Source organism: Triticum urartu, chromosome 5 (genome assembly GCF_003073215.2).
Source record: "Triticum urartu cultivar G1812 chromosome 5, Tu2.1, whole genome shotgun sequence".
Taxonomy (NCBI): Eukaryota; Viridiplantae; Streptophyta; class Magnoliopsida; order Poales; family Poaceae; genus Triticum; species Triticum urartu.
The window spans coordinates 647239224-647259899 of record NC_053026.1 but is presented as its reverse complement, the minus strand read 5'-3'; the positions used below and the strand labels follow the sequence as shown (position 1 = coordinate 647259899).

The following is a 20676-nucleotide window of genomic DNA, read 5'->3' as shown; positions in this document are numbered from 1 at the left end:
AAGGAGAAGTAATCATCACTAAGGTCAAGCTTATCGACCGAAAATGAAGCGCTTATGGGAGGCAACCCATATAAATAAGGTAGATGAAGAGTAAGTTTGTTTTGTTTTAGCTATTTCAATAAATAGTGTTGAAGTTTTTGTTTGAAGGAAAAGAACAGAAAAAGAGTCGCTACCGAGCACTGATCGACAAACTCTAAAAACATGCATAATTTATATCTGAGCGCATACAATGCAAAAAAAAGACCAACGACTACCCTTCACATTTGTCCGCTCACTTTTCATTTGAAACACCACCACTGCGATATTTTACTCACTGCCATGTCTTTCGGTAGGGGAGATCGTAGCCATCCTACAACCATTGCTCCAACCTAACATCTACTTCCCCTGACCCTTGCCTTCTACTTACTGCCATCGCCATTGCCTATCAACGCCAGGGGTGTCACATGGAGCAAGAAAACTACATTTAAGGCTTAGACATTCGATCAACATGGAAACCAAACCAATTATGAGCATTATCTTCAAAGACATCTATACCAGCGATGGCAAACTAAACTAAACTAGCGGGATGGCCACCACTAGCTACCCAGTTGGGCACGACATGGCTTGCCACGAGGGCCACCAACCCATAAACCCTAACCTAATGTTGGTATACTTCAAGTTTAAGTGTATACAACAGCAGACACCGCTTCACCAATTTGTATAAAGAGGGTGTGTACATCCCCTATTCCTCCCGCATCCGTCGGCTCGCTTCTCTGACGAGCTGATATTCTCGCGAAGCCTCGACCACTACATCATCTCTCGATAGGTAGCTCACCGCCAATGCCGCATCGTTTGTCCATGAATCGCCACATAGTGTAACCTAACTTCTACCCAACCTTTGACTTCCCACCCACCGCCGCCCATCATACCTCCGTCGGCATAGGGGGTAGGGAGGGGGTGTTCACGAAGATCAAGAAAACCCAATATGACAAACATGCGTGCGTAAAACACCATCCATTTGAAAGTTTGTACTCATCAAAGACAAAACAAACCAAACTTTTTCCTACACAATAAATGCACACAAAATACACACACAAAGCCAAAGAATGCCCTCGAACCTATCTATCCACCCATATCTGCAGACGGGCACAAAATCGGTTGTGCAGCAGCGACCGGCAGAGCCGTCGATCCCCCGCCGGACGGCCAGGAAAAGATAGATCGACGCAAACCCGGCGTGACACACGCCGGTCGGCTTCGATCGATCGATCGGGTGCGATCCCGGCTATAAACAACACGAGGGCCATCCGCCCCTCCGCCATCTGCGCCTCGCCCTCGGAGACCCAACAGCGAAGGCCATCAGCCGACCCCCAGCCCCCGCCCGAGCCCCGCTCTCGCCCCCGCCCGCCGCGGCGCTGCCCGCCGGCGAGATGGTCCCGCTGAACCACCCCGGCGTCGCCGCCGAGGTGCGGCTGGTGCTGCAGGGCGCCACCGACGCCGACCGCGAGTCCGTCCGCCGCGAGCTCTGCCAGGTATATAAAACCCTAGACCCGCTCCCCCGCTGCCCGCCGACCGGTTCGGCGCGTCCGATTCGCCCCTCGCCCGCCCGGATCTGTTCCGCTGTGGTTCGTATCAGCTAATCTCACTCGTCACTGTGGGGGTGCGTCCGTAGGTGATCGTTGCTACATTATCGGGTTGGGTGACCTAGATTCCGAATCGGTGGTGTGCACAGCGTTCCGTGGACCATGAATTGGTCGGCTGCCCTCTGTATGCAGGTGTAGGGCCTGCCTGCAAGCCAGAGCACTTGTGCTAGGGCATGTTTGCCCGAGCTTACAATTCCTGGCAATCGGTCAGCACTTAAGCCCAGGAGTCCGCCTTGTACGCGGTGTGCTGCTGATTCCGAGAGGCCGTTTCGCGGAATTCTGATATTATCACTACCGTTTGCGCGCCGCAAGACGACAAGATACGTTTATACTGTAATTAGTAAGCAGAATAGAATGGGAATTCATTTCCCACACTTGGATGTTCCTAATTGAGCTAGTTCTAATTGAACTCGTCATGTCAAATGCTCGCTATACAAATTGCGGTCGGCCCATCTGTCCATTTGACATATGTAGAAGGATTTGGGGATAGGGAATGAGATGTGCCGATGCAGCACCTGGGCTGAGAGTGCAGCACGTGGCGCTGCTGGCATGTGGGATTCCGTCTCCGCATCAGTTGCTTTAATTGCAGACAAGGCGTGGTCTTGTTGGCGGGGCAGTATAGGCATGCCCACAAGCAACTCGCAGCCTTTGTGAACAACCCGGCAGTTTACGAGAGAAATTTATTGCTTTAACCATTTCCGCGTACAAGCAAAGTACATAATTAACTAGTTCGGTGCAGGTTTTCTGATATATTTATCTTTCCACCTTTGCAGTTAGTTGACTATGGTCACGATGGATGTCTTTTGCTGCTCCAAGTCTGTTTGGATGAAGTGCTGCTGAATGACAGGGAGGCCAAAAACTTGCAGTTGAAGCATGATCTTCTATCCGCCACTTTCAGATATTGTCTGGATAAAACGTTTTTTAGCACTTGTTTCTGTGAGGCACTGATGCAGATAAAAACTGGTACCGATGGCCTCCTTGAGACTCTGTCGAGTGCACTGGAACTCTCAGCGGCCGAGAAAGTCGGTATTGGTCTTGCGCTGTCAGATTCTGATAATTCAGGCATGAAGCTGAAAGGTAAACAGTAGGTGGTGAAGTTGAACTCTGTGTTGAGTGTATCAGGGTTGCTTCTTCTGTTTTCAGTTGTTTGTTGACATCTACTTTATTTTCATCGTTCCAGGGCAACAATTTGCAATTGCTCAAATTGAGGAGTTGTGTTTGAATCCTAATCAATCGGTACCAAATGATCAAATTCATGAAATCGTCGTCTTCCTTCACCAGACCGATGGCCTGACAAAGCATATGGATACTTTTAGTAACATTGCTTCTCTTCTAGAAGTTGGACAGAGTCCTTTTTTTGCTCCCATCCCCAAAGATCAGCATGATGTTCAGTCAATAAATCATTCAAGGTGTTTAGTCTTTAACTAGCCAAAACCTATACGTTTCGGTTCACCTCATGTCCATTTGATTACTTACATATTACCCCCCTTATTTTCTGTGTCTTGCAGACATTTGGAGATGTACTTGGATAGCACAAATGATGACTTTGAGTCACTTCTTTCTGAAATTGGGAAAGAAATAAGTATGGCGGACATAGTAACTGAGTTGGGTTATGGATGCACTGTTGACAGCACACAGTGTAAGGAAATACTTTCCACTTTTCAGCCTCTTGATGATGTGGCAATATCTAAGTTGCTCGGGGCAGTTATTGGCACTCAAAATAGTCTTGCAGAGGCCCATAACACTTATGCAACCTTCGTATCTGCTATTCGAAATACCCACTTGAGTGAGTCGCCTCAATTGACTACATGGAACACAGATGTTCTTGTGGATTCAATCAACGAATTGGTGAGGCCTTGCTCATCGTCATGCTGTATTCTTTTCCTTTGCCTCATGCTTTTGCATTTTAACTTGGTTGTTCTTTCCCATGTAGGCCCCAAGTACTAATTGGGTGCATGTTATGGAAAGCCTTGATCATGAGGGTTTCAGTATTCCTGATGAAGCAGCTTTCTGTTTACTGATGAATATATATGGCCGCGCTTGCAAGGTAAACATATATGTGCTCATTTTCAGGCATTTCAACAGACACACATGCTTGGCTGACAAATTTCTTGAATAATACAGGATCCCTTTCCGCTTCATGCTGTTTGTGGGTCAATGTGGACAAATACAGAAGGCCAGATATCATTTTTAAAGCATGCAATTTCTGCCCCTGCTACTATTTTTACATTTGCACATAGTTCGAGGCTGCTGGTACTATTTTCATAACATGTGGCTTTACTCATGACAAGATCGTGTACAATTCATACATCTAACAGTTGTAATTTCTTGTAGGCACTTCCGGACTTTGCAAGTCTTGGTCCAGGTAATCATGCTTGGTTTTGCCTTGACCTTCTAGAGGTTTTGTGCCAGCTTGCTGAAGTTGGACACACTGTGTCGGTGCGGTCCATGCTCGATTATCCTTTGGGACATTGCCCTGAACTCCTACTTGTTGGTCTTGGACACATCAACGTATGACATTCTTCTAGTCCTACTTAACAAGCTACATTCAGTTCAATCATTTTACTACTGTTAATTCCCATGCTCTGCTATGCAGACTGCATATAATCTCCTCCAATTTGAAGTGCTGTCCTGTGCATTTTCTGCTATTCTGAAGGACACCACAAAGAGAAATGTGGTGAATTATCTCTGGCATATTAACCCATGCCTCACCCTTCGAGGATTTGTTGATGCTCATTCTGATCCAAGTTGTCTCCTGAGAATTGTGGATGTGTGTCACGACCTGAAGGTTTGTATAGACACAGTAACATTGACAGTTGTCAAAGTTATTGTTGCAACTTCTTCAGTGTTAATTTTATTTCTGGAAGTTAGGGGTAATATTGGGCTCTTTACAACTACAACAAATAGTAAGCTTTTCCTGAAGAAAGAAACCATTAATGTTGCTGGTGTACCTTGCACGATGATCATTCCATACACTTCTGATATAGAATATTTGGTTATTGCCACCATTTGAAACTGTAATGTTGTAATGTTATCTCTATTTTGTCATCTTGTGTGTCATTCATCCACATTTTATTTCCATTTGAAACAGATCCTATCTGCTGTCCTCGAGTCCACTCCATTCGCATTTAGCATTAGATTGGTGGCTGCTGCTTGTAGGAAAGATCATAGCCATCTTGAGAAATGGCTCACTGAGAAGTTAACTGTATACAAGGACGGTTTTGTCGAGGTAATATGCATGATTATATGCCTAAATTACTATCTCTTGATGGTGCATGCTTAGCCATTTTCCATACTCGTTCAGGAGTTTTAAATCTGCTATTGTATTCTTCAATACTTGCCCCCATTTTTATTAGATCTCGTTCTAGTACGCGTGCAGTCAATGTTTTTTTTTTTCACTTTGATGGCTAATTTCTTTATTTTTCATTTGCAAATGCTATTGTTAGGCTTCTCATAAAAATCTCTTTTGAATCAGTACAGTATTCATGCTTTCCAAACTGTGATTCAAAGAGTTGTGTTCAGATGTGTATAGCTAATGTTTATACTTTATATGTATTTGTTAAAAGTGTGATTCAAAGAGTTGTGGTCAAATATGTATATTGAGACTGTTTTCTTTAAACTTGAGTATATTGAGACTGTTGATGTCCAAAGCGACAAGTAAAAAAGAATGAATTTAGTCTTTTCATTGCCATCTAAAGTTTTAGTTTCCCCTATTTACACTCTGAGCTCTGACTCCCAGGACTGCGTTAATTTCCTGAAAGAAGCTATGAATGCCGCATCTTATGCAGTAGAGGGTACCACGGAACAACCTCAATTTAGTGTTGTGGACACGTATTGGGAAGCTTGTCCTCCCTTTATAAAGGTTTGACCGATTCTTGGTTATTGTGCTTCTGCAATTTGTTAGTAGCTCTATCTTTCTGCGACTCGTAAATATTGTCACACGCATTTGCAGGTTCTCCAGTCTCACTTGGGACAGCTCTTATCCAACCAACTCTCGGATGAACTAAGGGAGTTGTGTGCTCTGTATGAATCGAGAAATCAGGGTCCTGTAGCAAGGGACATACCTACCTCGGAGGGAGGTTCAGATGATGTTGAAGTAGAAGCAAATGCGTATTTTCACCAGATGTTTTCTGGACAGATAAACATTGATGTGATGATACAAATGCTCACTCGCTTCAAAGAATCTCCAGATAAGAGGTGCATTTCTGAGATCAATTTGAAAATGACTTGTTATTGCCTGTTTAACTCAACTTGTGGTTTACGTAGTCACATAGAAACACTGCAAAAAACTGTATGCACAAGGAACTTACAAGCAACTGATGGTAATAAGCTGAAGTGTTGGATATTCAAGATTATAGCTAACCCAAGCACGGAAATACAATATTATTGGTCTCTTTTACAGTGTAGGACATGATTTAATTACACCATCCTGTCTTTTAGTTATCTGGCTTTCTAGAAATTATTGTTATTTTAACTTGTTTAGTTCAGTTTTGGATAGACAGCCCGCGCAACATTGATTGTTTTGAGAAGTTTTCTGATTGAACCACTGACTGCATTTATTTCCTCCAAAGTTTGTTTTGCCAACGTTGTATGAGATGATAAACACACGCCACTAACTAGTATGCTCTGTTTGTTCTCCAACCTCGTCTAGCAAAGTTTTTCCTGCACTGATAGTTGTTGACAAATGGGTTACATGAATGTTATGGATTTCCAGGGAGCAATCAATTTTTAATTGTATGATCTCAAATCTGTTTGAGGAATACAAGTTCTTTACGAAGTATCCGGATAAGCAGCTTAAACTAGCTGCTGTGCTATTTGGTAAGTATATCTTCACTTTGCTACACCTTCATAAGCCACTTATTATATTGAATCGTGACCTGAGGTTACCTTTCTCATTAAAGCACTGTTTTCTGGTTCTCTATCTTGTTGCTTAAACTGCTCGTGACTTAGCTGGGCTTGATATAACATAATCTTTTTCCACACAAGTACAGATCTACTACCCAGTCTTGAAAATTACAGCTTGAAAGGGTTGCTGTGTTTTAGGCTTTAACTGTGTTAGATTTGGTTAGAACAATTCACACGTTCTTCCATCAAGACCTTATATTACTTTGCTATTTGATGCTATCCAAACAATACAAGCTTAGGTTGCATTGTATTTTTATGGGGGTTATGATAACTCTCTGACTGCAAAATGCCCACATGTTCTACGTTATTTCATTATGGATCCATGTTTAGTTGCCTGTAACGTACAATAGTGTTCCACACTCTGTTTGTTTCTGCTACATCAAGATTTGAATTAAGGTTATAGTAGTCCATTAGTAGTCTATATGCCTGGAACATGCTCAGCTGAGGCGCAAAAGTCATCATCTGCTCCACTCAATTGTGCTGTTGTCTAATCCAATTCCATCTTTTGAAACAGGATCCCTTATCAAACATGAACTTGTGGCCCACCTCGGACTTGGGATTGCTCTACGCGCTGTTCTTGATGCCTTACGCAAGTCTGTTGATTCAAAGGTAGCTCAAATCTGTTTTATTTTGGTATCCACATATGTTCACTGATCTGTGCAATCTGTAGTCCTGATCGTGTTATTTGGATGCAGATGTTTATGTTTGGTACGACAGCATTGGAACAATTCATGGATCGTGTAATAGAGTGGCCACAGTACTGCAATCACATATTGCAGATTTCACATCTTCGAGCTACTCATGCTGAAATGGTCTCTGCAATTGAGCGAGCACTTGCCCGAATTTCATCAAGTCAAAATGAGCCCAACGCTGGCAACTTGCTTTCTACGGAGCAGCTTGTTTCTGGATCGTCATCTATTGAAGCCATGGAGGTAAATCATCACAAAAACTTAAATGAGGGTAAATAATCTTGGCAACTGTTGAATCGGAACTGAAGGTGGATTGGCCACCAGGAATGTATTGTTCGGCAATTTTCAGGATAATAAGATCCTGCCACTTTCCTACTGTTTTGATATGTTCTGCTGTGACCTAATCCCTTTTCATCATTGACATGGTTGGATTTCTTTAGGCATCTGAACCATCATGGCAGTTAATGGGTACATCTCCAACTCAGCTAGGAAGGACACCTTACCCGTTGCAGCAAAGGCAACCAAGTGTCCTTGGAGACAGGTCCAAGATCTCCATCGGCACCTCTCAGAATAAGAGCATTTTACCTAGTCAGCCTTCGGTTCCTTCAGCATCTGCTGATTCAGCCTTTAATTTAAAGGTACTTTTCTAAGGCATCTGGGGGTATTAAAGATTTTCTACTCCCTACGTTCCTAAATATTTGTCTTTCTAGAGATTTCAACAAGTGACTACATACAGAGCAAAATGAGTGAATCTACACTCTAAAATATGTCTATATACATCCGTATGTGATAGTCCATTTGAAATCTCTAAAAAGACAAATATTTAGGAATGGAGGGAGTAGATGCTTTCCTGTTACCTTGCCTGTTCATATTTCCAAAAGTGAGATGCTTGGATGCAGTGCTGGTTTCTGATCTTTTTTTCTTTCTTTTATGTTATTTGTGTAACTTAGCCACCAGTAACTGTCTCTCTTTGACCTACTGTGAAAATATTCAATTGCAGACTACTGTTCCACCTTCATTAGCTCACTCTATGAGCATGTCAAATAGTGCTCATTCCACTAGTTTTCTGCGCCCCCGGAATACCTCGACAGGTGACTTGATTACTTGTTATTTTCACAAGAAGAGTGGTGATTACATTTTATTTGTTCTATAATCTCTATGCTACCGCTCCATGAATTATTTTCTGGTCCCTTTTTATAGTTTTGCCCCGGCAACATTCCTACACTACGGGATTTGGAAATGCTTTAAATATTGAGACACTTGTAGCTGCAGCGGAGCAAAGAGATAATCCAATTGAGGTTGGTATTGGCGTATCACTATTGTTTTCCATGGTGTGCTCTCATGGGAGAATACACAATGTGGTTGGGCTAATTGATTTTCCTCTCCATCTAGACTCCCCCATCTGAAGTTCAGGACAAGATCTTGTTTATGATTAACAATATATCCACCTCTAATATGGAAGCCAAGGCGAAAGAATTTAATGAAGTGCTTCAGGAACAATATTATCCTTGGTTTGCACAGTACATGGTCATGAAAAGGTACAATACCCATTCATTTCCTCTCTTTTTTGCACCAGTTTTTCTAACGTTGAAGCACTAATTCCATGTCCATCTTTGCAGGGCAAGCATCGAGCCAAATTTTCATGATTTATACCTGAAATTCTTTGACAAACTTAACTCAAGATCCTTGAGTAAGGAGATGCTGAAAGCTACATATGAGAACTGCAAGGTTGTGGTCACTCTAACTTGTCTACCTTTTCTGCCTTGACCATAAAACAAGCTTGTTGAACCTTAAGATTTTCCTGTGCAGGTTTTGTTAAGATCAGATCTTATCAAATCTAGTTCCGAGGAACGTTCCTTGCTAAAAAATTTGGGCAGTTGGTTGGGAAAATTTACCATTGGAAGAAACCAGACATTAAGAGCCAAGGAAATTGACCCGAAATCTCTTATTGTGGAGGTACTTGTTTTGTACCAGATTCTGCATTTTAGATCTTTTTTGACTGCATACTCTGCCAAATATTCTTTGCTGAGTTCAGTTTCTGAGTTCTCCCTCCCTTCTACAGACCGTTCGGCCATGCCTGACTTGTTTTGGGTCTTATTTATTTCTAAAACTTGCATTTTACCTATATTTGCGTGCATGTATCGGTGGCGTGATTCTGCCAAGTGGTATTAAGCAATTATGCTTGACAATCTTTTGAAATTATCATTTCAGGCTTATGAGAGAGGACTTATGATTGCTGTAATTCCATTCACTTCAAAGGTGTGTATTTGCAGCATTCTCATTTGTATAAAACATGCTGCCTGGTATCTGACCAGTGCTTGCTCTGCAGATTCTCGAACCTTGCCATTCAAGTATAGCATATCGTCCTCCAAATCCGTGGACAATGGGAATTCTTAGTCTACTTTCTGAGATCTATAATCTACCAAACCTGAAGATGAATCTAAAATTTGACATTGAGGTTGTCAACTTTTTTGGTTAGACTGTCTTGTTGACTATCTTTTGTTCTATTGTTACACTCTATAACTCTTATTATGTGGGATTTTAGGTCCTGTTTAAGAACCTCAGTGTGGACATGAAAGATGTGAAACCGACTTCCCTTCTTAAAGATCGAGGACGTGAAGTTGAGGGAAACCCAGATTTTTCAAACAAAGATGTTGCTTCGTCCCAAACCCCAGTGGCTGCAGAAGTCTCTTCAGGTGTCAACCCCCCAATAAAACATGTAGACCTGCAGCCTGAGGTCAATAGCACTTCCCGTACCCTGAGCCTTCCAACTTTGGTGAGTCAAGATGGCTTGGGCATGCGTTATCAATTCAATCATGTTAGGGGGTGCAGTCTTGTTCTATTATATTTACACATTTTTTATGCATGCAGTATACTGCTCCTGTTCGTCTCCCTCCTAACAGTATGGTGGAGGATGATAAAATTGCTCTAATGATGCCTGAGCAAGTTCCCTCTCACACCTTGACCCAGGTCTCATCTTCACAAACACCATTAGTATCACTATCGCCATCGCCACTCTCTCTAACTCAGGTGTGCCATGCTACCATTTTCACCCATCTTTTGCTGGGTTACTAGATTTTATATGTTATTGTGCAATTTCTCATCTGTTGTTTGCAGCTTTTGTCGCTGATTCCACATGATGAGATACGCTTCAAAATAAGCTCAAAACTTTTGCCTTTTGGCTCACAGTTGCAGTTCAGCAAGTATGTTTGATGCTTCTAAACATAAATATCTGACACAATTTGGATTTGACTAGCTGATAAACTCCTGTTATTCCATAGAATCATGGGTGTGGCTTTGGATAAGGCTATCAAAGAGATAATACTCCCGGTCATTGAAAGAAGTGTCTCAATAGCAAGCAAAACTACAAAAGAAATTATTCTAAAGGTTTCCTTGTGTTCTTTCTCAAAGTTTTTTGTCATAGTGAAATTGTTGTTATGTTACTGATATTTTAATTCCTGAAGGATTATGCAACGGAATCTGATTACAGTGCCGCAAATCGCTCGGCTCGTTTGATGGTCGGAACATTAGCTGGAAGTCTAGCCCATGTTACTTGCAAGGTACCTCTTGCTTGTTTTTAAGCCCTATAAGCAGTGACGTTCTTCTGTTTTGTCTTGTGGTTGTTTTTATTGTTTTTAATCTTTTGTGCAACCTATTATATTATTTCCTTTTCCCTCTCGTGTAGGAACCGCTTCGTGTTGCGCTACTGTCTCATCTCCGAAGCCTTACTCAAAACCTTGCTAGCAACAGCGAAACTCTTGAGCAAGTAGTACAGGTTCTGATCAACGACAATTTGGATCTTGGCTGTGCAAGTATCGAGTCTGTAGCGGCGCGCAAGGTAGCTCTTTGACATGCTATCGTGTCCCTTGTCCTACTCAACAAGACAGTAACATATACTTTATTTGCTGTTTCTTAAAAGTCTAGACACATTTTCTTGAGTTTCCATGCATTATGTGATCTTCTATAGTCTAGTTCAGCAATTTGAGTGCCAATATCTACCAGTGATTTACTTTCATACTGTGGAACTTGCCTCCTCTCCTTTTCTAATCACCCTGAGCATGTCCCCATTAGCATTTTGCCAACAATGAGCTACAATCGCGAAGTTGGTCAAGTTCACTGCCTCATGACATGTACGCCATTTTGCAGGCTGTTGATTCGATTGAGGGTGAAATAACTCAATCCTTTTCACAACAAAGGAAGAAAAGAGAGGCAGCTGGTCCTACATATTATGACTCTTTTACTTATGCTCAAGGTCCATTTGCCCCTGTACCTGAAGTATTCCATACCAAGGCAGAGTCTCCTGCCCAACAACGAGTATATGAGGTGTAGCACCAGGACTTCAAATTGTCAATTGGAATTAACACACGATGTTTCTGTACTGTACATGTGACTAGCTGCATCTTGTGTTGTTGATTTCAGGAGTTTGGTCATGTATGGCAGAGTCATGGCCAAAGTGTTGGTGCTGCAGGTTCTGGTACAGCTGCTGTATCGAGCAATTTTGGTGTACCTCGAGCTTACAGCCCAAGTTTAGCACAAGCTTCCAGTGCTTTCTTGTCTGCTCAAACAGCTCCACTTACATTAACTCAGCCTACAGAGCTGGTGTATGAGGAATTGATTCCTGGCGCTGCACAACTTTCTAGGTACACATACTTTGGTACCTTTTGGTTTTGAAATGTGGTTTGCTCGAACTGCTATCCCTAGATTGATGAACACCTTGTGCCTCGTAGTGATTCTCCTGCTCAAGTTGGGATCAGCGACTCTTCTGGCTGGCTTGGTGGAACCATTGGTGATGCATCCACATCTCCACCCTTGATGTCTAATGACTTACCTGCGGGTGGAATAATGGTCACGACCAACATAACATTTCTTCTTCACTTCATGTGTACATGATATATGACAGACTTCTGAAACCTGTTTCAATCATGTACCAGGATTTAAATGTTATGACGCCACCTCCAGCTACATTTTCTGACAATCTAGGATCTGGTTTACCTGATACTTTGAGCACTGGTGATGCTATGGAGAGATACGAACAGGTTTCACAAAAGGTAAATTTGGAGATATATATATGCGAACTGATAATCAGCAACACATGAACTATCATTCAATTTTGTCATGATTTGATGGCTGCTTTCTATCAGAATGAATACCTAAATTTATATTCTATGATCCAAAGGCCAACATATAACAGACAGGTCTGGGTAATAACAGAAAACACCTTATATTTTAAAATGTATTAGCCATGTGAGTCAGTAACTCTATTGTCTTTTATTTAGGACTTGTTATCATATGTTCTATTAATTTTATTATTATCATGTGGAGTTTTTGTTGAATGTATCTGATAATTTATCTTAGTTTCTAACCAAAGCAGCCCTGTTCTTCGCTTCGGATACGAGTATATAAACTGGCTCACTAGTCTGGTTCTGCCTAGGCATGTATATGCCTCCACTTTGTGCTTCGTCTACAGACTGCCCACACCACACGTGCTTCTTTGTCACCTGTGCCATGCTTCATTTTTGTTGGAGACTCTTTAGTAGTTGGTTTGTTGGAGACTCTTTATTTATTTAACAGTAGATAGAAATATTTAGGTTAGTTTCATTTTGAAGATGCCATCACGTACATGTGGGGTTGTCAAGTGGGCCCACATTTCAGTGGCACATTGTTGATATGTCTTTGTGATGGTGCAGAGCGATCTGCATTCATTTTGTTTCTTATGTTTATATATCTCATAGTGTAAATAATTTGAACTTCACTATAAATTCCGACCTTCTGTACTTTCTGATTTAAAATCTCAATTCCATGTACATATCTCTGTTTTGCTTAACTGATTTGTTGTTACCCTCCAGCTGGAAGTCTTGATTGCCAAGGATGGTAAAGATGTGGAAATCCAGGTTAACCCTCATTACTTCCCTCATTACTTCTACTCTGTAGGAATTCAGTGCTTCCACTTTAGGCAACGTGTGGCCTCTGCCACTGCTCCTGTAGTCCTGTGTTGTGAACCAAAACAATAGGTGTGAATACTGTGGCAAGAGAAACAATATGTCATCATCCCGTGTAGCAACTAAGAAGTGTAGGAACTATCGAGTGTGGTGCACCACTGTGTTTTTAGGCAATATTTGCTGTGAACCAAACAGCTCATCGATCTGTCGCTGTAACATTTTGTGAAGTTAATCACACCGTGCATGGTTTCATTGTTTAGTATATTAAAGACTCATATACCTTATCTAATTGTTACTAACATGTCTTCTTCATTGTGTTCTCTTGTTCAGTCTGTTGTAGCGGAAGTTCCTGATATCTTACTCAAATGTGTTAACCGGGATGAGGCTGCATTAGCTGTTGCACAAAAGGTAAATCATGGTCATTTGTTATTCACAATACTCTGTCAATTGTTCTTCTAACATATTTTTCTTGGTGTCTTTGGTCTCAGGTTTTCAAAAGTTTGTATGACAACACATCAAATAGCGGTTTTGTCATGTGGTCTCTAGCAACCTTAGTTGCGATAAGAGATGTATGCAAGCTTGTTGTCAAGGAGCTAACAAATTCCGTATGTTTCTTTATGGCATATACCCTTTGTTTTAGTTGCCTTTTTTCGCTTTCCTGATTTTCCATAATTCATTTTGTTGTACTACGTCAATGTAGTTTGTTGTTATTGATCCAAAGGTCTATGTCACTCGTATATCCATCAATGAGCCTTAATTTCATCTGAATGCCGTGTTTAAATTTGTTATGCTTCTATTTATTAGTTGCATTTGTGTGCAATATGTCTGGTATGTTAGACTACCTTTGATGAGTGTGAATCGACCTTTTTGTGTCTTGTGAGATAATTTAGTGTAATGCAGTTGTGCATAAGAGCGAGCGGGCTGCCAAACAATATTCAGTTAATAAACAACGTACTAACGATACAAATTACAACCGTTAGTTCCGTTTTGGAATTAGCACTTGGCACAGAGGTTTATGCAGCATATTTGAACCCTTGTGCGACAGAGATCACCTATTGATATTTAATTCTCAGGAACGGAGTTTATCAATTGGGCTCTTGGTTTGCTGTGATTTGTTCCACAGTTCTCAGGTTGGGGACTTCACAGACAAGTTTTTTAATTGTCTTGTCAACTTTTTGTGCGCAGGTAATCTATTTGGACGATGAGAAGAAGTTTAATAGTGAAATCATTTTTGCCCTTATTCGTTCTGATTTGCTGGATGTCAAAGAGTACAATGTTCATTTAGCAAAGCTAATTGACGGTGGAAGAAACAGTACGTTGAATTGTTTTGTTTTGTAGTATATAGTACTTCCTGTGTTCATAGTCCTCACAAATACCGGACCTGTGCCTCTTGTATAATTTTCGTCTATTAATTGGGTTGCCAAATGTTTCTTCTCCTCAGAGATTGCAACAGAATTTGCCATGTCACTTGTCCAGACATTGATTACTCAGGACTCTGCTAGTATCTCAGAACTCCAGGATGTTGTTGATGTGCTATCAAAGGTGCACTGATTTTCTGAGCTGCTCTATATATTCAGTTGTTGCCCCGTTGGTCTTGCCCCCAGGAGCATGCTCTGGCAACCAAGGACAATTTTTGTATTTTCTGATTGAATATTTCTATCCAAAAAATATTTCTTTTTGCCAAACAAATTACAAATTTTGGACAACAGCTAGATATTGAAGGTAGTTACTCGAAATGGAGATCAGATTCAGTACATTTCAAAATCTGGCTCACTCTTATACATTTGGGTTTCAGATTTCAAGGAGGCCAGGTTCACCTGAGTTGATGCAACAGGTGAATGAGATTGCAAGGAATAATGCTAACAATGCTCCTGGTTTTGCTTTTGGGAAGGATAAAAAGGTTAGGCCACATTTAAAAATGATCTCAACTATCAAGTGTTGTTTGTTCACATTTAAAAATGATCTCAACTATCAAGTGTCTTTTGTTCACATTTAAAAATGATCTCAACTATCAGGTGTCTTTTGTTCACAATGTGTCTCGTAGGTAAACGCAGTTGGTGACTCGATTGTATCTAAACATGTCTTGCAAATTTGTAGGTTCTACCTAACCGGGCAAACAAAGAGGAAAACAGTGTTAACGACGCCACTGTAGCTGATTCTGTTGCTTTTCAAGACCAGGTATCTTTTGTGGAACTTGTTCAGTAGCATAAACTATGAATTCTGCAATATTTACTAGAACTTTGTTTTGATTCATGTGAATCTTGAGGATATAACAGTAAGATTTTTCTTTGCTATATGTAGGCTTTAGATGCTTATTTGTGTTTCTGATACCCCCTTATTTCTACATTTGATAATTTGGACATGCAAGTTAACTTAAGTAGTGCCTAACCACAGTACAAGTTTTGGTTTAAATCGGTCATCTGGTTTTGTTAACATAATTTTATTCTTACAGTGTAGAAAAATATCAGTGTAACATATTATTTTAAAGGTCCATTTTTACACATCAGAATGAATTGTATATGCTAGGAAGTTTGATGCATTATATTGGTTGATTCACAGGTTGCACACCTATTTTCTGAGTGGTGCCAAATATGTGATCATCCAAATGCTAGTGATGCGGCCTATAGTCGTTATGTTATGCAGTTGCAACATATTGGCCTGCTGAAGGGAGATGAATTCACTGAGCGTTTCTTCCGAATTCTCACGGTGATTATTCTACTCGTAGATTATACTCTGTCTGTGTGTGTTACTTTTTTTGTTACTTTCATGCCAATTTTTGAATCAATCAGGAACTTGCTGTTGCACACTCTCTAGTCTCTGAGCAAATTAATGCTCCTGGTGGATTGTCTCAGCAGTCATCACATATATCATATTTCCCCATTGATTCATATTCGAAGCTTGTGTCTGTGGTGATAAAGGTATCTATAAAATTATTTTGTACACATGCTTCCGTATTACTTTGGAGTCTGCCGTGTATGGTTTAGGATTGTTGTAGGATGAATATGGAATTTTTAAAGGTTCATTCTTTTTGTAGCTGTCAACTTGTTATGTTTGTGAGCAAGAACTGGCACGTGAATAATGTCCCTGCTAATGAAACAGAAAATAAACAGGCTTTTTATAGGAGCAGAATGCAGTGATCGATTTATTTGCCTATCATGTATTCTTCCCTCGTTTATTTTTTTCCAGTGACATGTTGTATAACTTGATGCATATACGTACCTCAAGAAATGGACTCGAGTTCATAATGATTTATTTTATGTATGTATTCTGTGAGTTATGTAGCATTCTGTTTCTTTAGTACAGCTGAATTGTTGTTTGCCCTGGATACTGTTGGATGTTGTTTTTCAGTATGGATTATTTGGTCAAATCACTCACAGGGCTTTACTATCACTGTTTCTTATAGCAAATTTATCCACACTCCCTTTTATGTTAAAAAGTTCGCTTATAGCTAGCCACAGGGGATAACTTCAAACGTGGAAAGTTATGTTTGTCAAAAAGATAGTTGAAGTCACAATTTTTTGACGGCATGCACAGAAGATTATGCTCTCTAATCTCTATTATCCTGGATACTAATTCCTCTTATTATTTGTCTTCAGAATTGTTCAGTGGAAATAGGACCAAATAAAGGCAGCCTTCTTCCCAAGGTCAGTATCTAGAAACCAGTGATAACCTTTTGCCCTATACTAGTTAAAGAATGTAGAATCAAATTCTGGATTCAGAAGTTGGACTTCAAAAATCTTTCATTCAAATTACTTGGAAGTACTGAAGTTAAATTGTTTTCAATGTGTCCAGATATTGTCAGTGACAATTAGGGTCATTCAGAAAGATGCTGAAGAGAAGAAAGCTTCATTTAACCCCCGACCATACTTTCGGCTGTTTATCAATTGGCTGAATGACCTTAGTACTTCTGAACTCCATCATGATGGAGCTAATTTCCAGGTACACATGTTTTTAACTATGTATAGTTTATTCTTTTTGTACCAGGAACTATTTTAGTTTATTATTTATTGTACCAGGAGGAATATAACTCTCTTTTTTGGTATATATCAGGTTTTGGCTGCATTTGCAAATGCATTCCATGTACTGCAACCCTCGAGAATTCCTAGCATGAGGTTTGTCCATCACTTTTGGCTCACTTATTAATCTACCCATCCTATGTCAATATCTACATGCTATGTCATCTGATGTTTCTGAATCATTGTAGTTTAGGCACCATACAAGATTGTTAGTTCAATGTGCTTTATATCCTAGTCCCCGTCCCCCTGCGTATCTTTGAAGATTTTCCTTCTCTAAGTGCTTCGTTAAAATTTTCTTTTGTACAGCATTGATTATGTAATAATGTTAACTCACAGTCCCACATCAAAAGGTCAACTCAATTGTCCTTGTACTCTACTTGCTGTGCGGCTGTTATGCACAAGGTTGGTTAGCTATCAGGATTGGTTAGGGTGCTCACTTTCAAGTACTCCCTCCGTTCCAAATTACTCGTCGCAGAAATGGATGTATCTAGAACTAAAATACATCTAGATACATTCATACTTGCGACAAGTAATTTGGAACGGAGGGAGTAGCAGCCAGCAAAACAGCATGGCTCTTATTTGGATACAAGACCTTGCGTCAAGATGACCAGCCCAATGCCTTTTAATAAAGCAGGCGTCACCTAGTAGTGTTTGTCTTATCTAACTAATCAAATAATAAGATGACTTGACAAAAATAAAGAAAATTACACTAGGGTAACTATATAGATGATACTGCTGCTGCCCCTTGGTGCAGCCTCCAGCCTCTCTGGATTATGTGCACATGCCTGCTTCTCCTTGTTGTCGTCAGACCAAAATCCTGTAATAGTGGTTGATAGTTTCTGGTTTTTTACTGCAGCTAAACCTCAAATGTTCACTTATAGATTTGTACTTTGTTTGAAATCTGTATTGGTAATATTTTGGTAATCTGATTAACACTGTTCTGTTGCAGCTTTGCTTGGCTTGAGTTGGTGAGTCATAGAACCTTCATGGCAAGACTGCTGACGGGCAATTCACAAAAAGGGTGGCCTTTTTTCCAACGGCTACTTATTGATCTGTTCAAATTCATGGAACCGTATTTGAGAACTGCCGACCTTTTAGAACCAGTTAATCCCCCTTTTCCAATCACTTTTCGCATTTGTCTTGTTCAAGTAATTATGAGCCACCTCTTATATCTGTTGTGTTTGTTTTACTTAGGTGCACCTTATGTACAAAGGAACTATGAGAGTGCTGCTTGTACTACTCCATGACTTTCCTGAATTTCTGTGTGATTATCACTTCAGTTTTTGTGACGTGATCCCTTCCAGTTGCATTCAAATGCGCAATGTCATTCTTAGTGCTTTTCCGCGCAACATGAGACTTCCAGACCCATCTACTCCTAACTTGAAGGTCTATCTAAAGAGACATAAAAGTTCCTTCCATTCTCCTAATTTCAGACAATATCTGACTCTTGTTTCTGTGGCAGATTGATCTGCTAGCTGAAATTTCATTACCTCCACGAATCATGTCAGATGTCGATGGTGCCCTCAAGTCAAAGCATATGAAGGCTGATGTCGATGAGTATCTTAAGGTGATGGCATTTATATATGCTTAATGAATTGCTTGCGTTGTCTGGGACCCTCATTTTACAGCATTGTTGAATCTTCACTTGTATTGTGCAGAGACCAGAAGGCTCATCCTTTTTGAATGATCTGAAGCAAAAATTGCTGCTGCCTCAGAATGAAGCTAATGTTGCTGGGACACGCTACAATGTGCCTCTGATGAATTCGCTTGTTCTCTACATTGGCATCCAAGTGAGTATATTTTTTATCTCATGCGGTGGAATTACCAGTAGGGACTTGCTACTTCTGAGTACTTGTTCATAGACCAATTCTTCTTTCCTAAGAAAAAACCACCGCAAATTTCTTCCGCACACTTGAGGTTGTCCTCTTCCTCTTGTCTTACATGTTCTCTTATTTTTCTCTAATATAGGATAACAGTAATCTTCTGTCTCGTTTTTGTTTAATTAGTTTGTTGTGAGTTTGCCATTCTGCTTCTTTTATTTGTTATATGTCATATTCTAAGCTGCTATTTGGAAATAAAATTTCAGGCGGTGCAACAATTGCAAGCGAACAAGGCAAATGCATCTGCGTCAGCACAGCAGATTAACCATAATACAATGGATATTTTTCAGATCGAAACAGCGACTGAATTTTTCAGATATCTTGTAACGAACTTGGATACAGAGGGGCGCTACCTATTTTTGAATGCGATTGCTAACCAACTGCGCTACCCGAATAGCCACACACACTACTTCTCCTTCATCATTCTGTATCTATTTGCTGAAGCTGCCCAGGTATTTTTCAGTTGATGCAAAGCGAGTATGAATCTAGTTTGTTTCGTTTCTCCTAACTAACAAAGGAGCTGGAACTGGAATTTGCAGGAACATATCCAGGAGCAGGTAACCAGGGTTCTCTTAGAACGGCTGATAGTGAACCGTCCTCACCCCTGGGGATTACTCATCACCTTCATCGAGCTGATAAAGGTATTTTGTAAAAAAATTGCATTTTTATTCATGTTTGGTGAAATCCATCACCACAATGGTGACTAATGAATGCGGCATTGTTGCTTTCTGTTAGAACCCACGCTACAACTTTTGGAACCGAGCCTTCACACACTGCGCACCTGAGATTAAGCAGCTGTTTGAGTCGGTCGCAAAGTCATGCGGTGGAGGCGCTGGAAAGGCAGTGGATGATGGCTCTGATGGCGGCCACTAATGTAGTTAGTTTCTTGTAAATGGTATATGGCTGCTTGTCATGGTCTGATGGGTTGATGTGCGCTTGCTGACAGATATTTGTTTTGTATCATACTGGATATTGTGCTGTGAAGATTGTGGTGAACCCTTTAACCATCAGCAAATATTAGCCCTTAGAGGTACTTACTCATATTATATTTGTAAAAATCAGGTGTTTGTCGTATCATACTTTGTTGTTTGTTGAAAAGTGTCTTTCAAACCCTGAGCAATAAACATATCATGCAACAATTGTAAAGCAGTTTATTTTTGACGGAAAACAATAATATTCGTATGTTTTCGCACATGGCACCACGTTTCCCTTCACGCAAGCTGCAGATCTATGAATAGGAAACATCGTCACCAGTGAAGTTTGGACCCTAATATCTGGTGATCGTTTTTGTTGGGGAGGTTAACCAGCAAATGAAAAGCTCACCCTCGAGTGTACAAATATTTTCTTATACTCCCTCTGTAAAGAAATATAAAAACATTTAGATTACTACTTCAGTGATCTAAATGCTTACAAGAAAGACATGGAAAATGAAATTGCCATGTTTGAAAGACAAAAAAAATATATTGTGCATCTGCTGTGTACACAAAACAAATTGAGCAGTTTTAACATGCTCCCTCTTACCCCTCTTTTTACATGAAAGGTAAGACTATATAATACTCCCTCCGTTTCTAAATACAAGTCTTTCTAGAGATTTTAATATGGACTGCATACAGAGCAAAATGAGTGAA

General features: G+C 40.4%; 1 protein-coding gene across 1 annotated transcript; it reads left to right on the top strand.

The window, feature by feature from the left end:
* The first annotated feature begins 1263 nt into the window (after positions 1–1263).
* LOC125511555 (CCR4-NOT transcription complex subunit 1-like) lies at positions 1264–20216 on the top strand. Its single transcript, XM_048676958.1, has 51 exons — positions 1264–1508; positions 2393–2696; positions 2800–3028; positions 3128–3467; positions 3553–3666; positions 3744–3872; positions 3954–4130; positions 4216–4407; positions 4711–4848; positions 5359–5481; positions 5572–5816; positions 6334–6437; positions 7039–7133; positions 7220–7456; positions 7654–7851; positions 8214–8304; positions 8414–8511; positions 8606–8751; positions 8833–8941; positions 9023–9169; positions 9425–9472; positions 9543–9671; positions 9759–9989; positions 10085–10243; positions 10331–10416; positions 10495–10600; positions 10678–10773; positions 10899–11051; positions 11360–11536; positions 11633–11853; positions 11941–12058; positions 12145–12261; positions 13060–13104; positions 13483–13560; positions 13641–13757; positions 14338–14464; positions 14594–14694; positions 14948–15052; positions 15250–15330; positions 15712–15858; positions 15942–16070; positions 16749–16796; positions 16945–17091; positions 17203–17264; positions 18118–18271; positions 18363–18554; positions 18631–18735; positions 18827–18958; positions 19255–19500; positions 19588–19689; positions 19784–20216. The coding sequence occupies exons 1-51, from the start codon at positions 1407–1409 to the stop codon at positions 19919–19921; spliced, it is 7215 nt and encodes a 2404-aa protein (XP_048532915.1). The 5' UTR covers positions 1264–1406; the 3' UTR covers positions 19922–20216.
* The last annotated feature ends 460 nt before the right edge of the window (positions 20217–20676 follow it).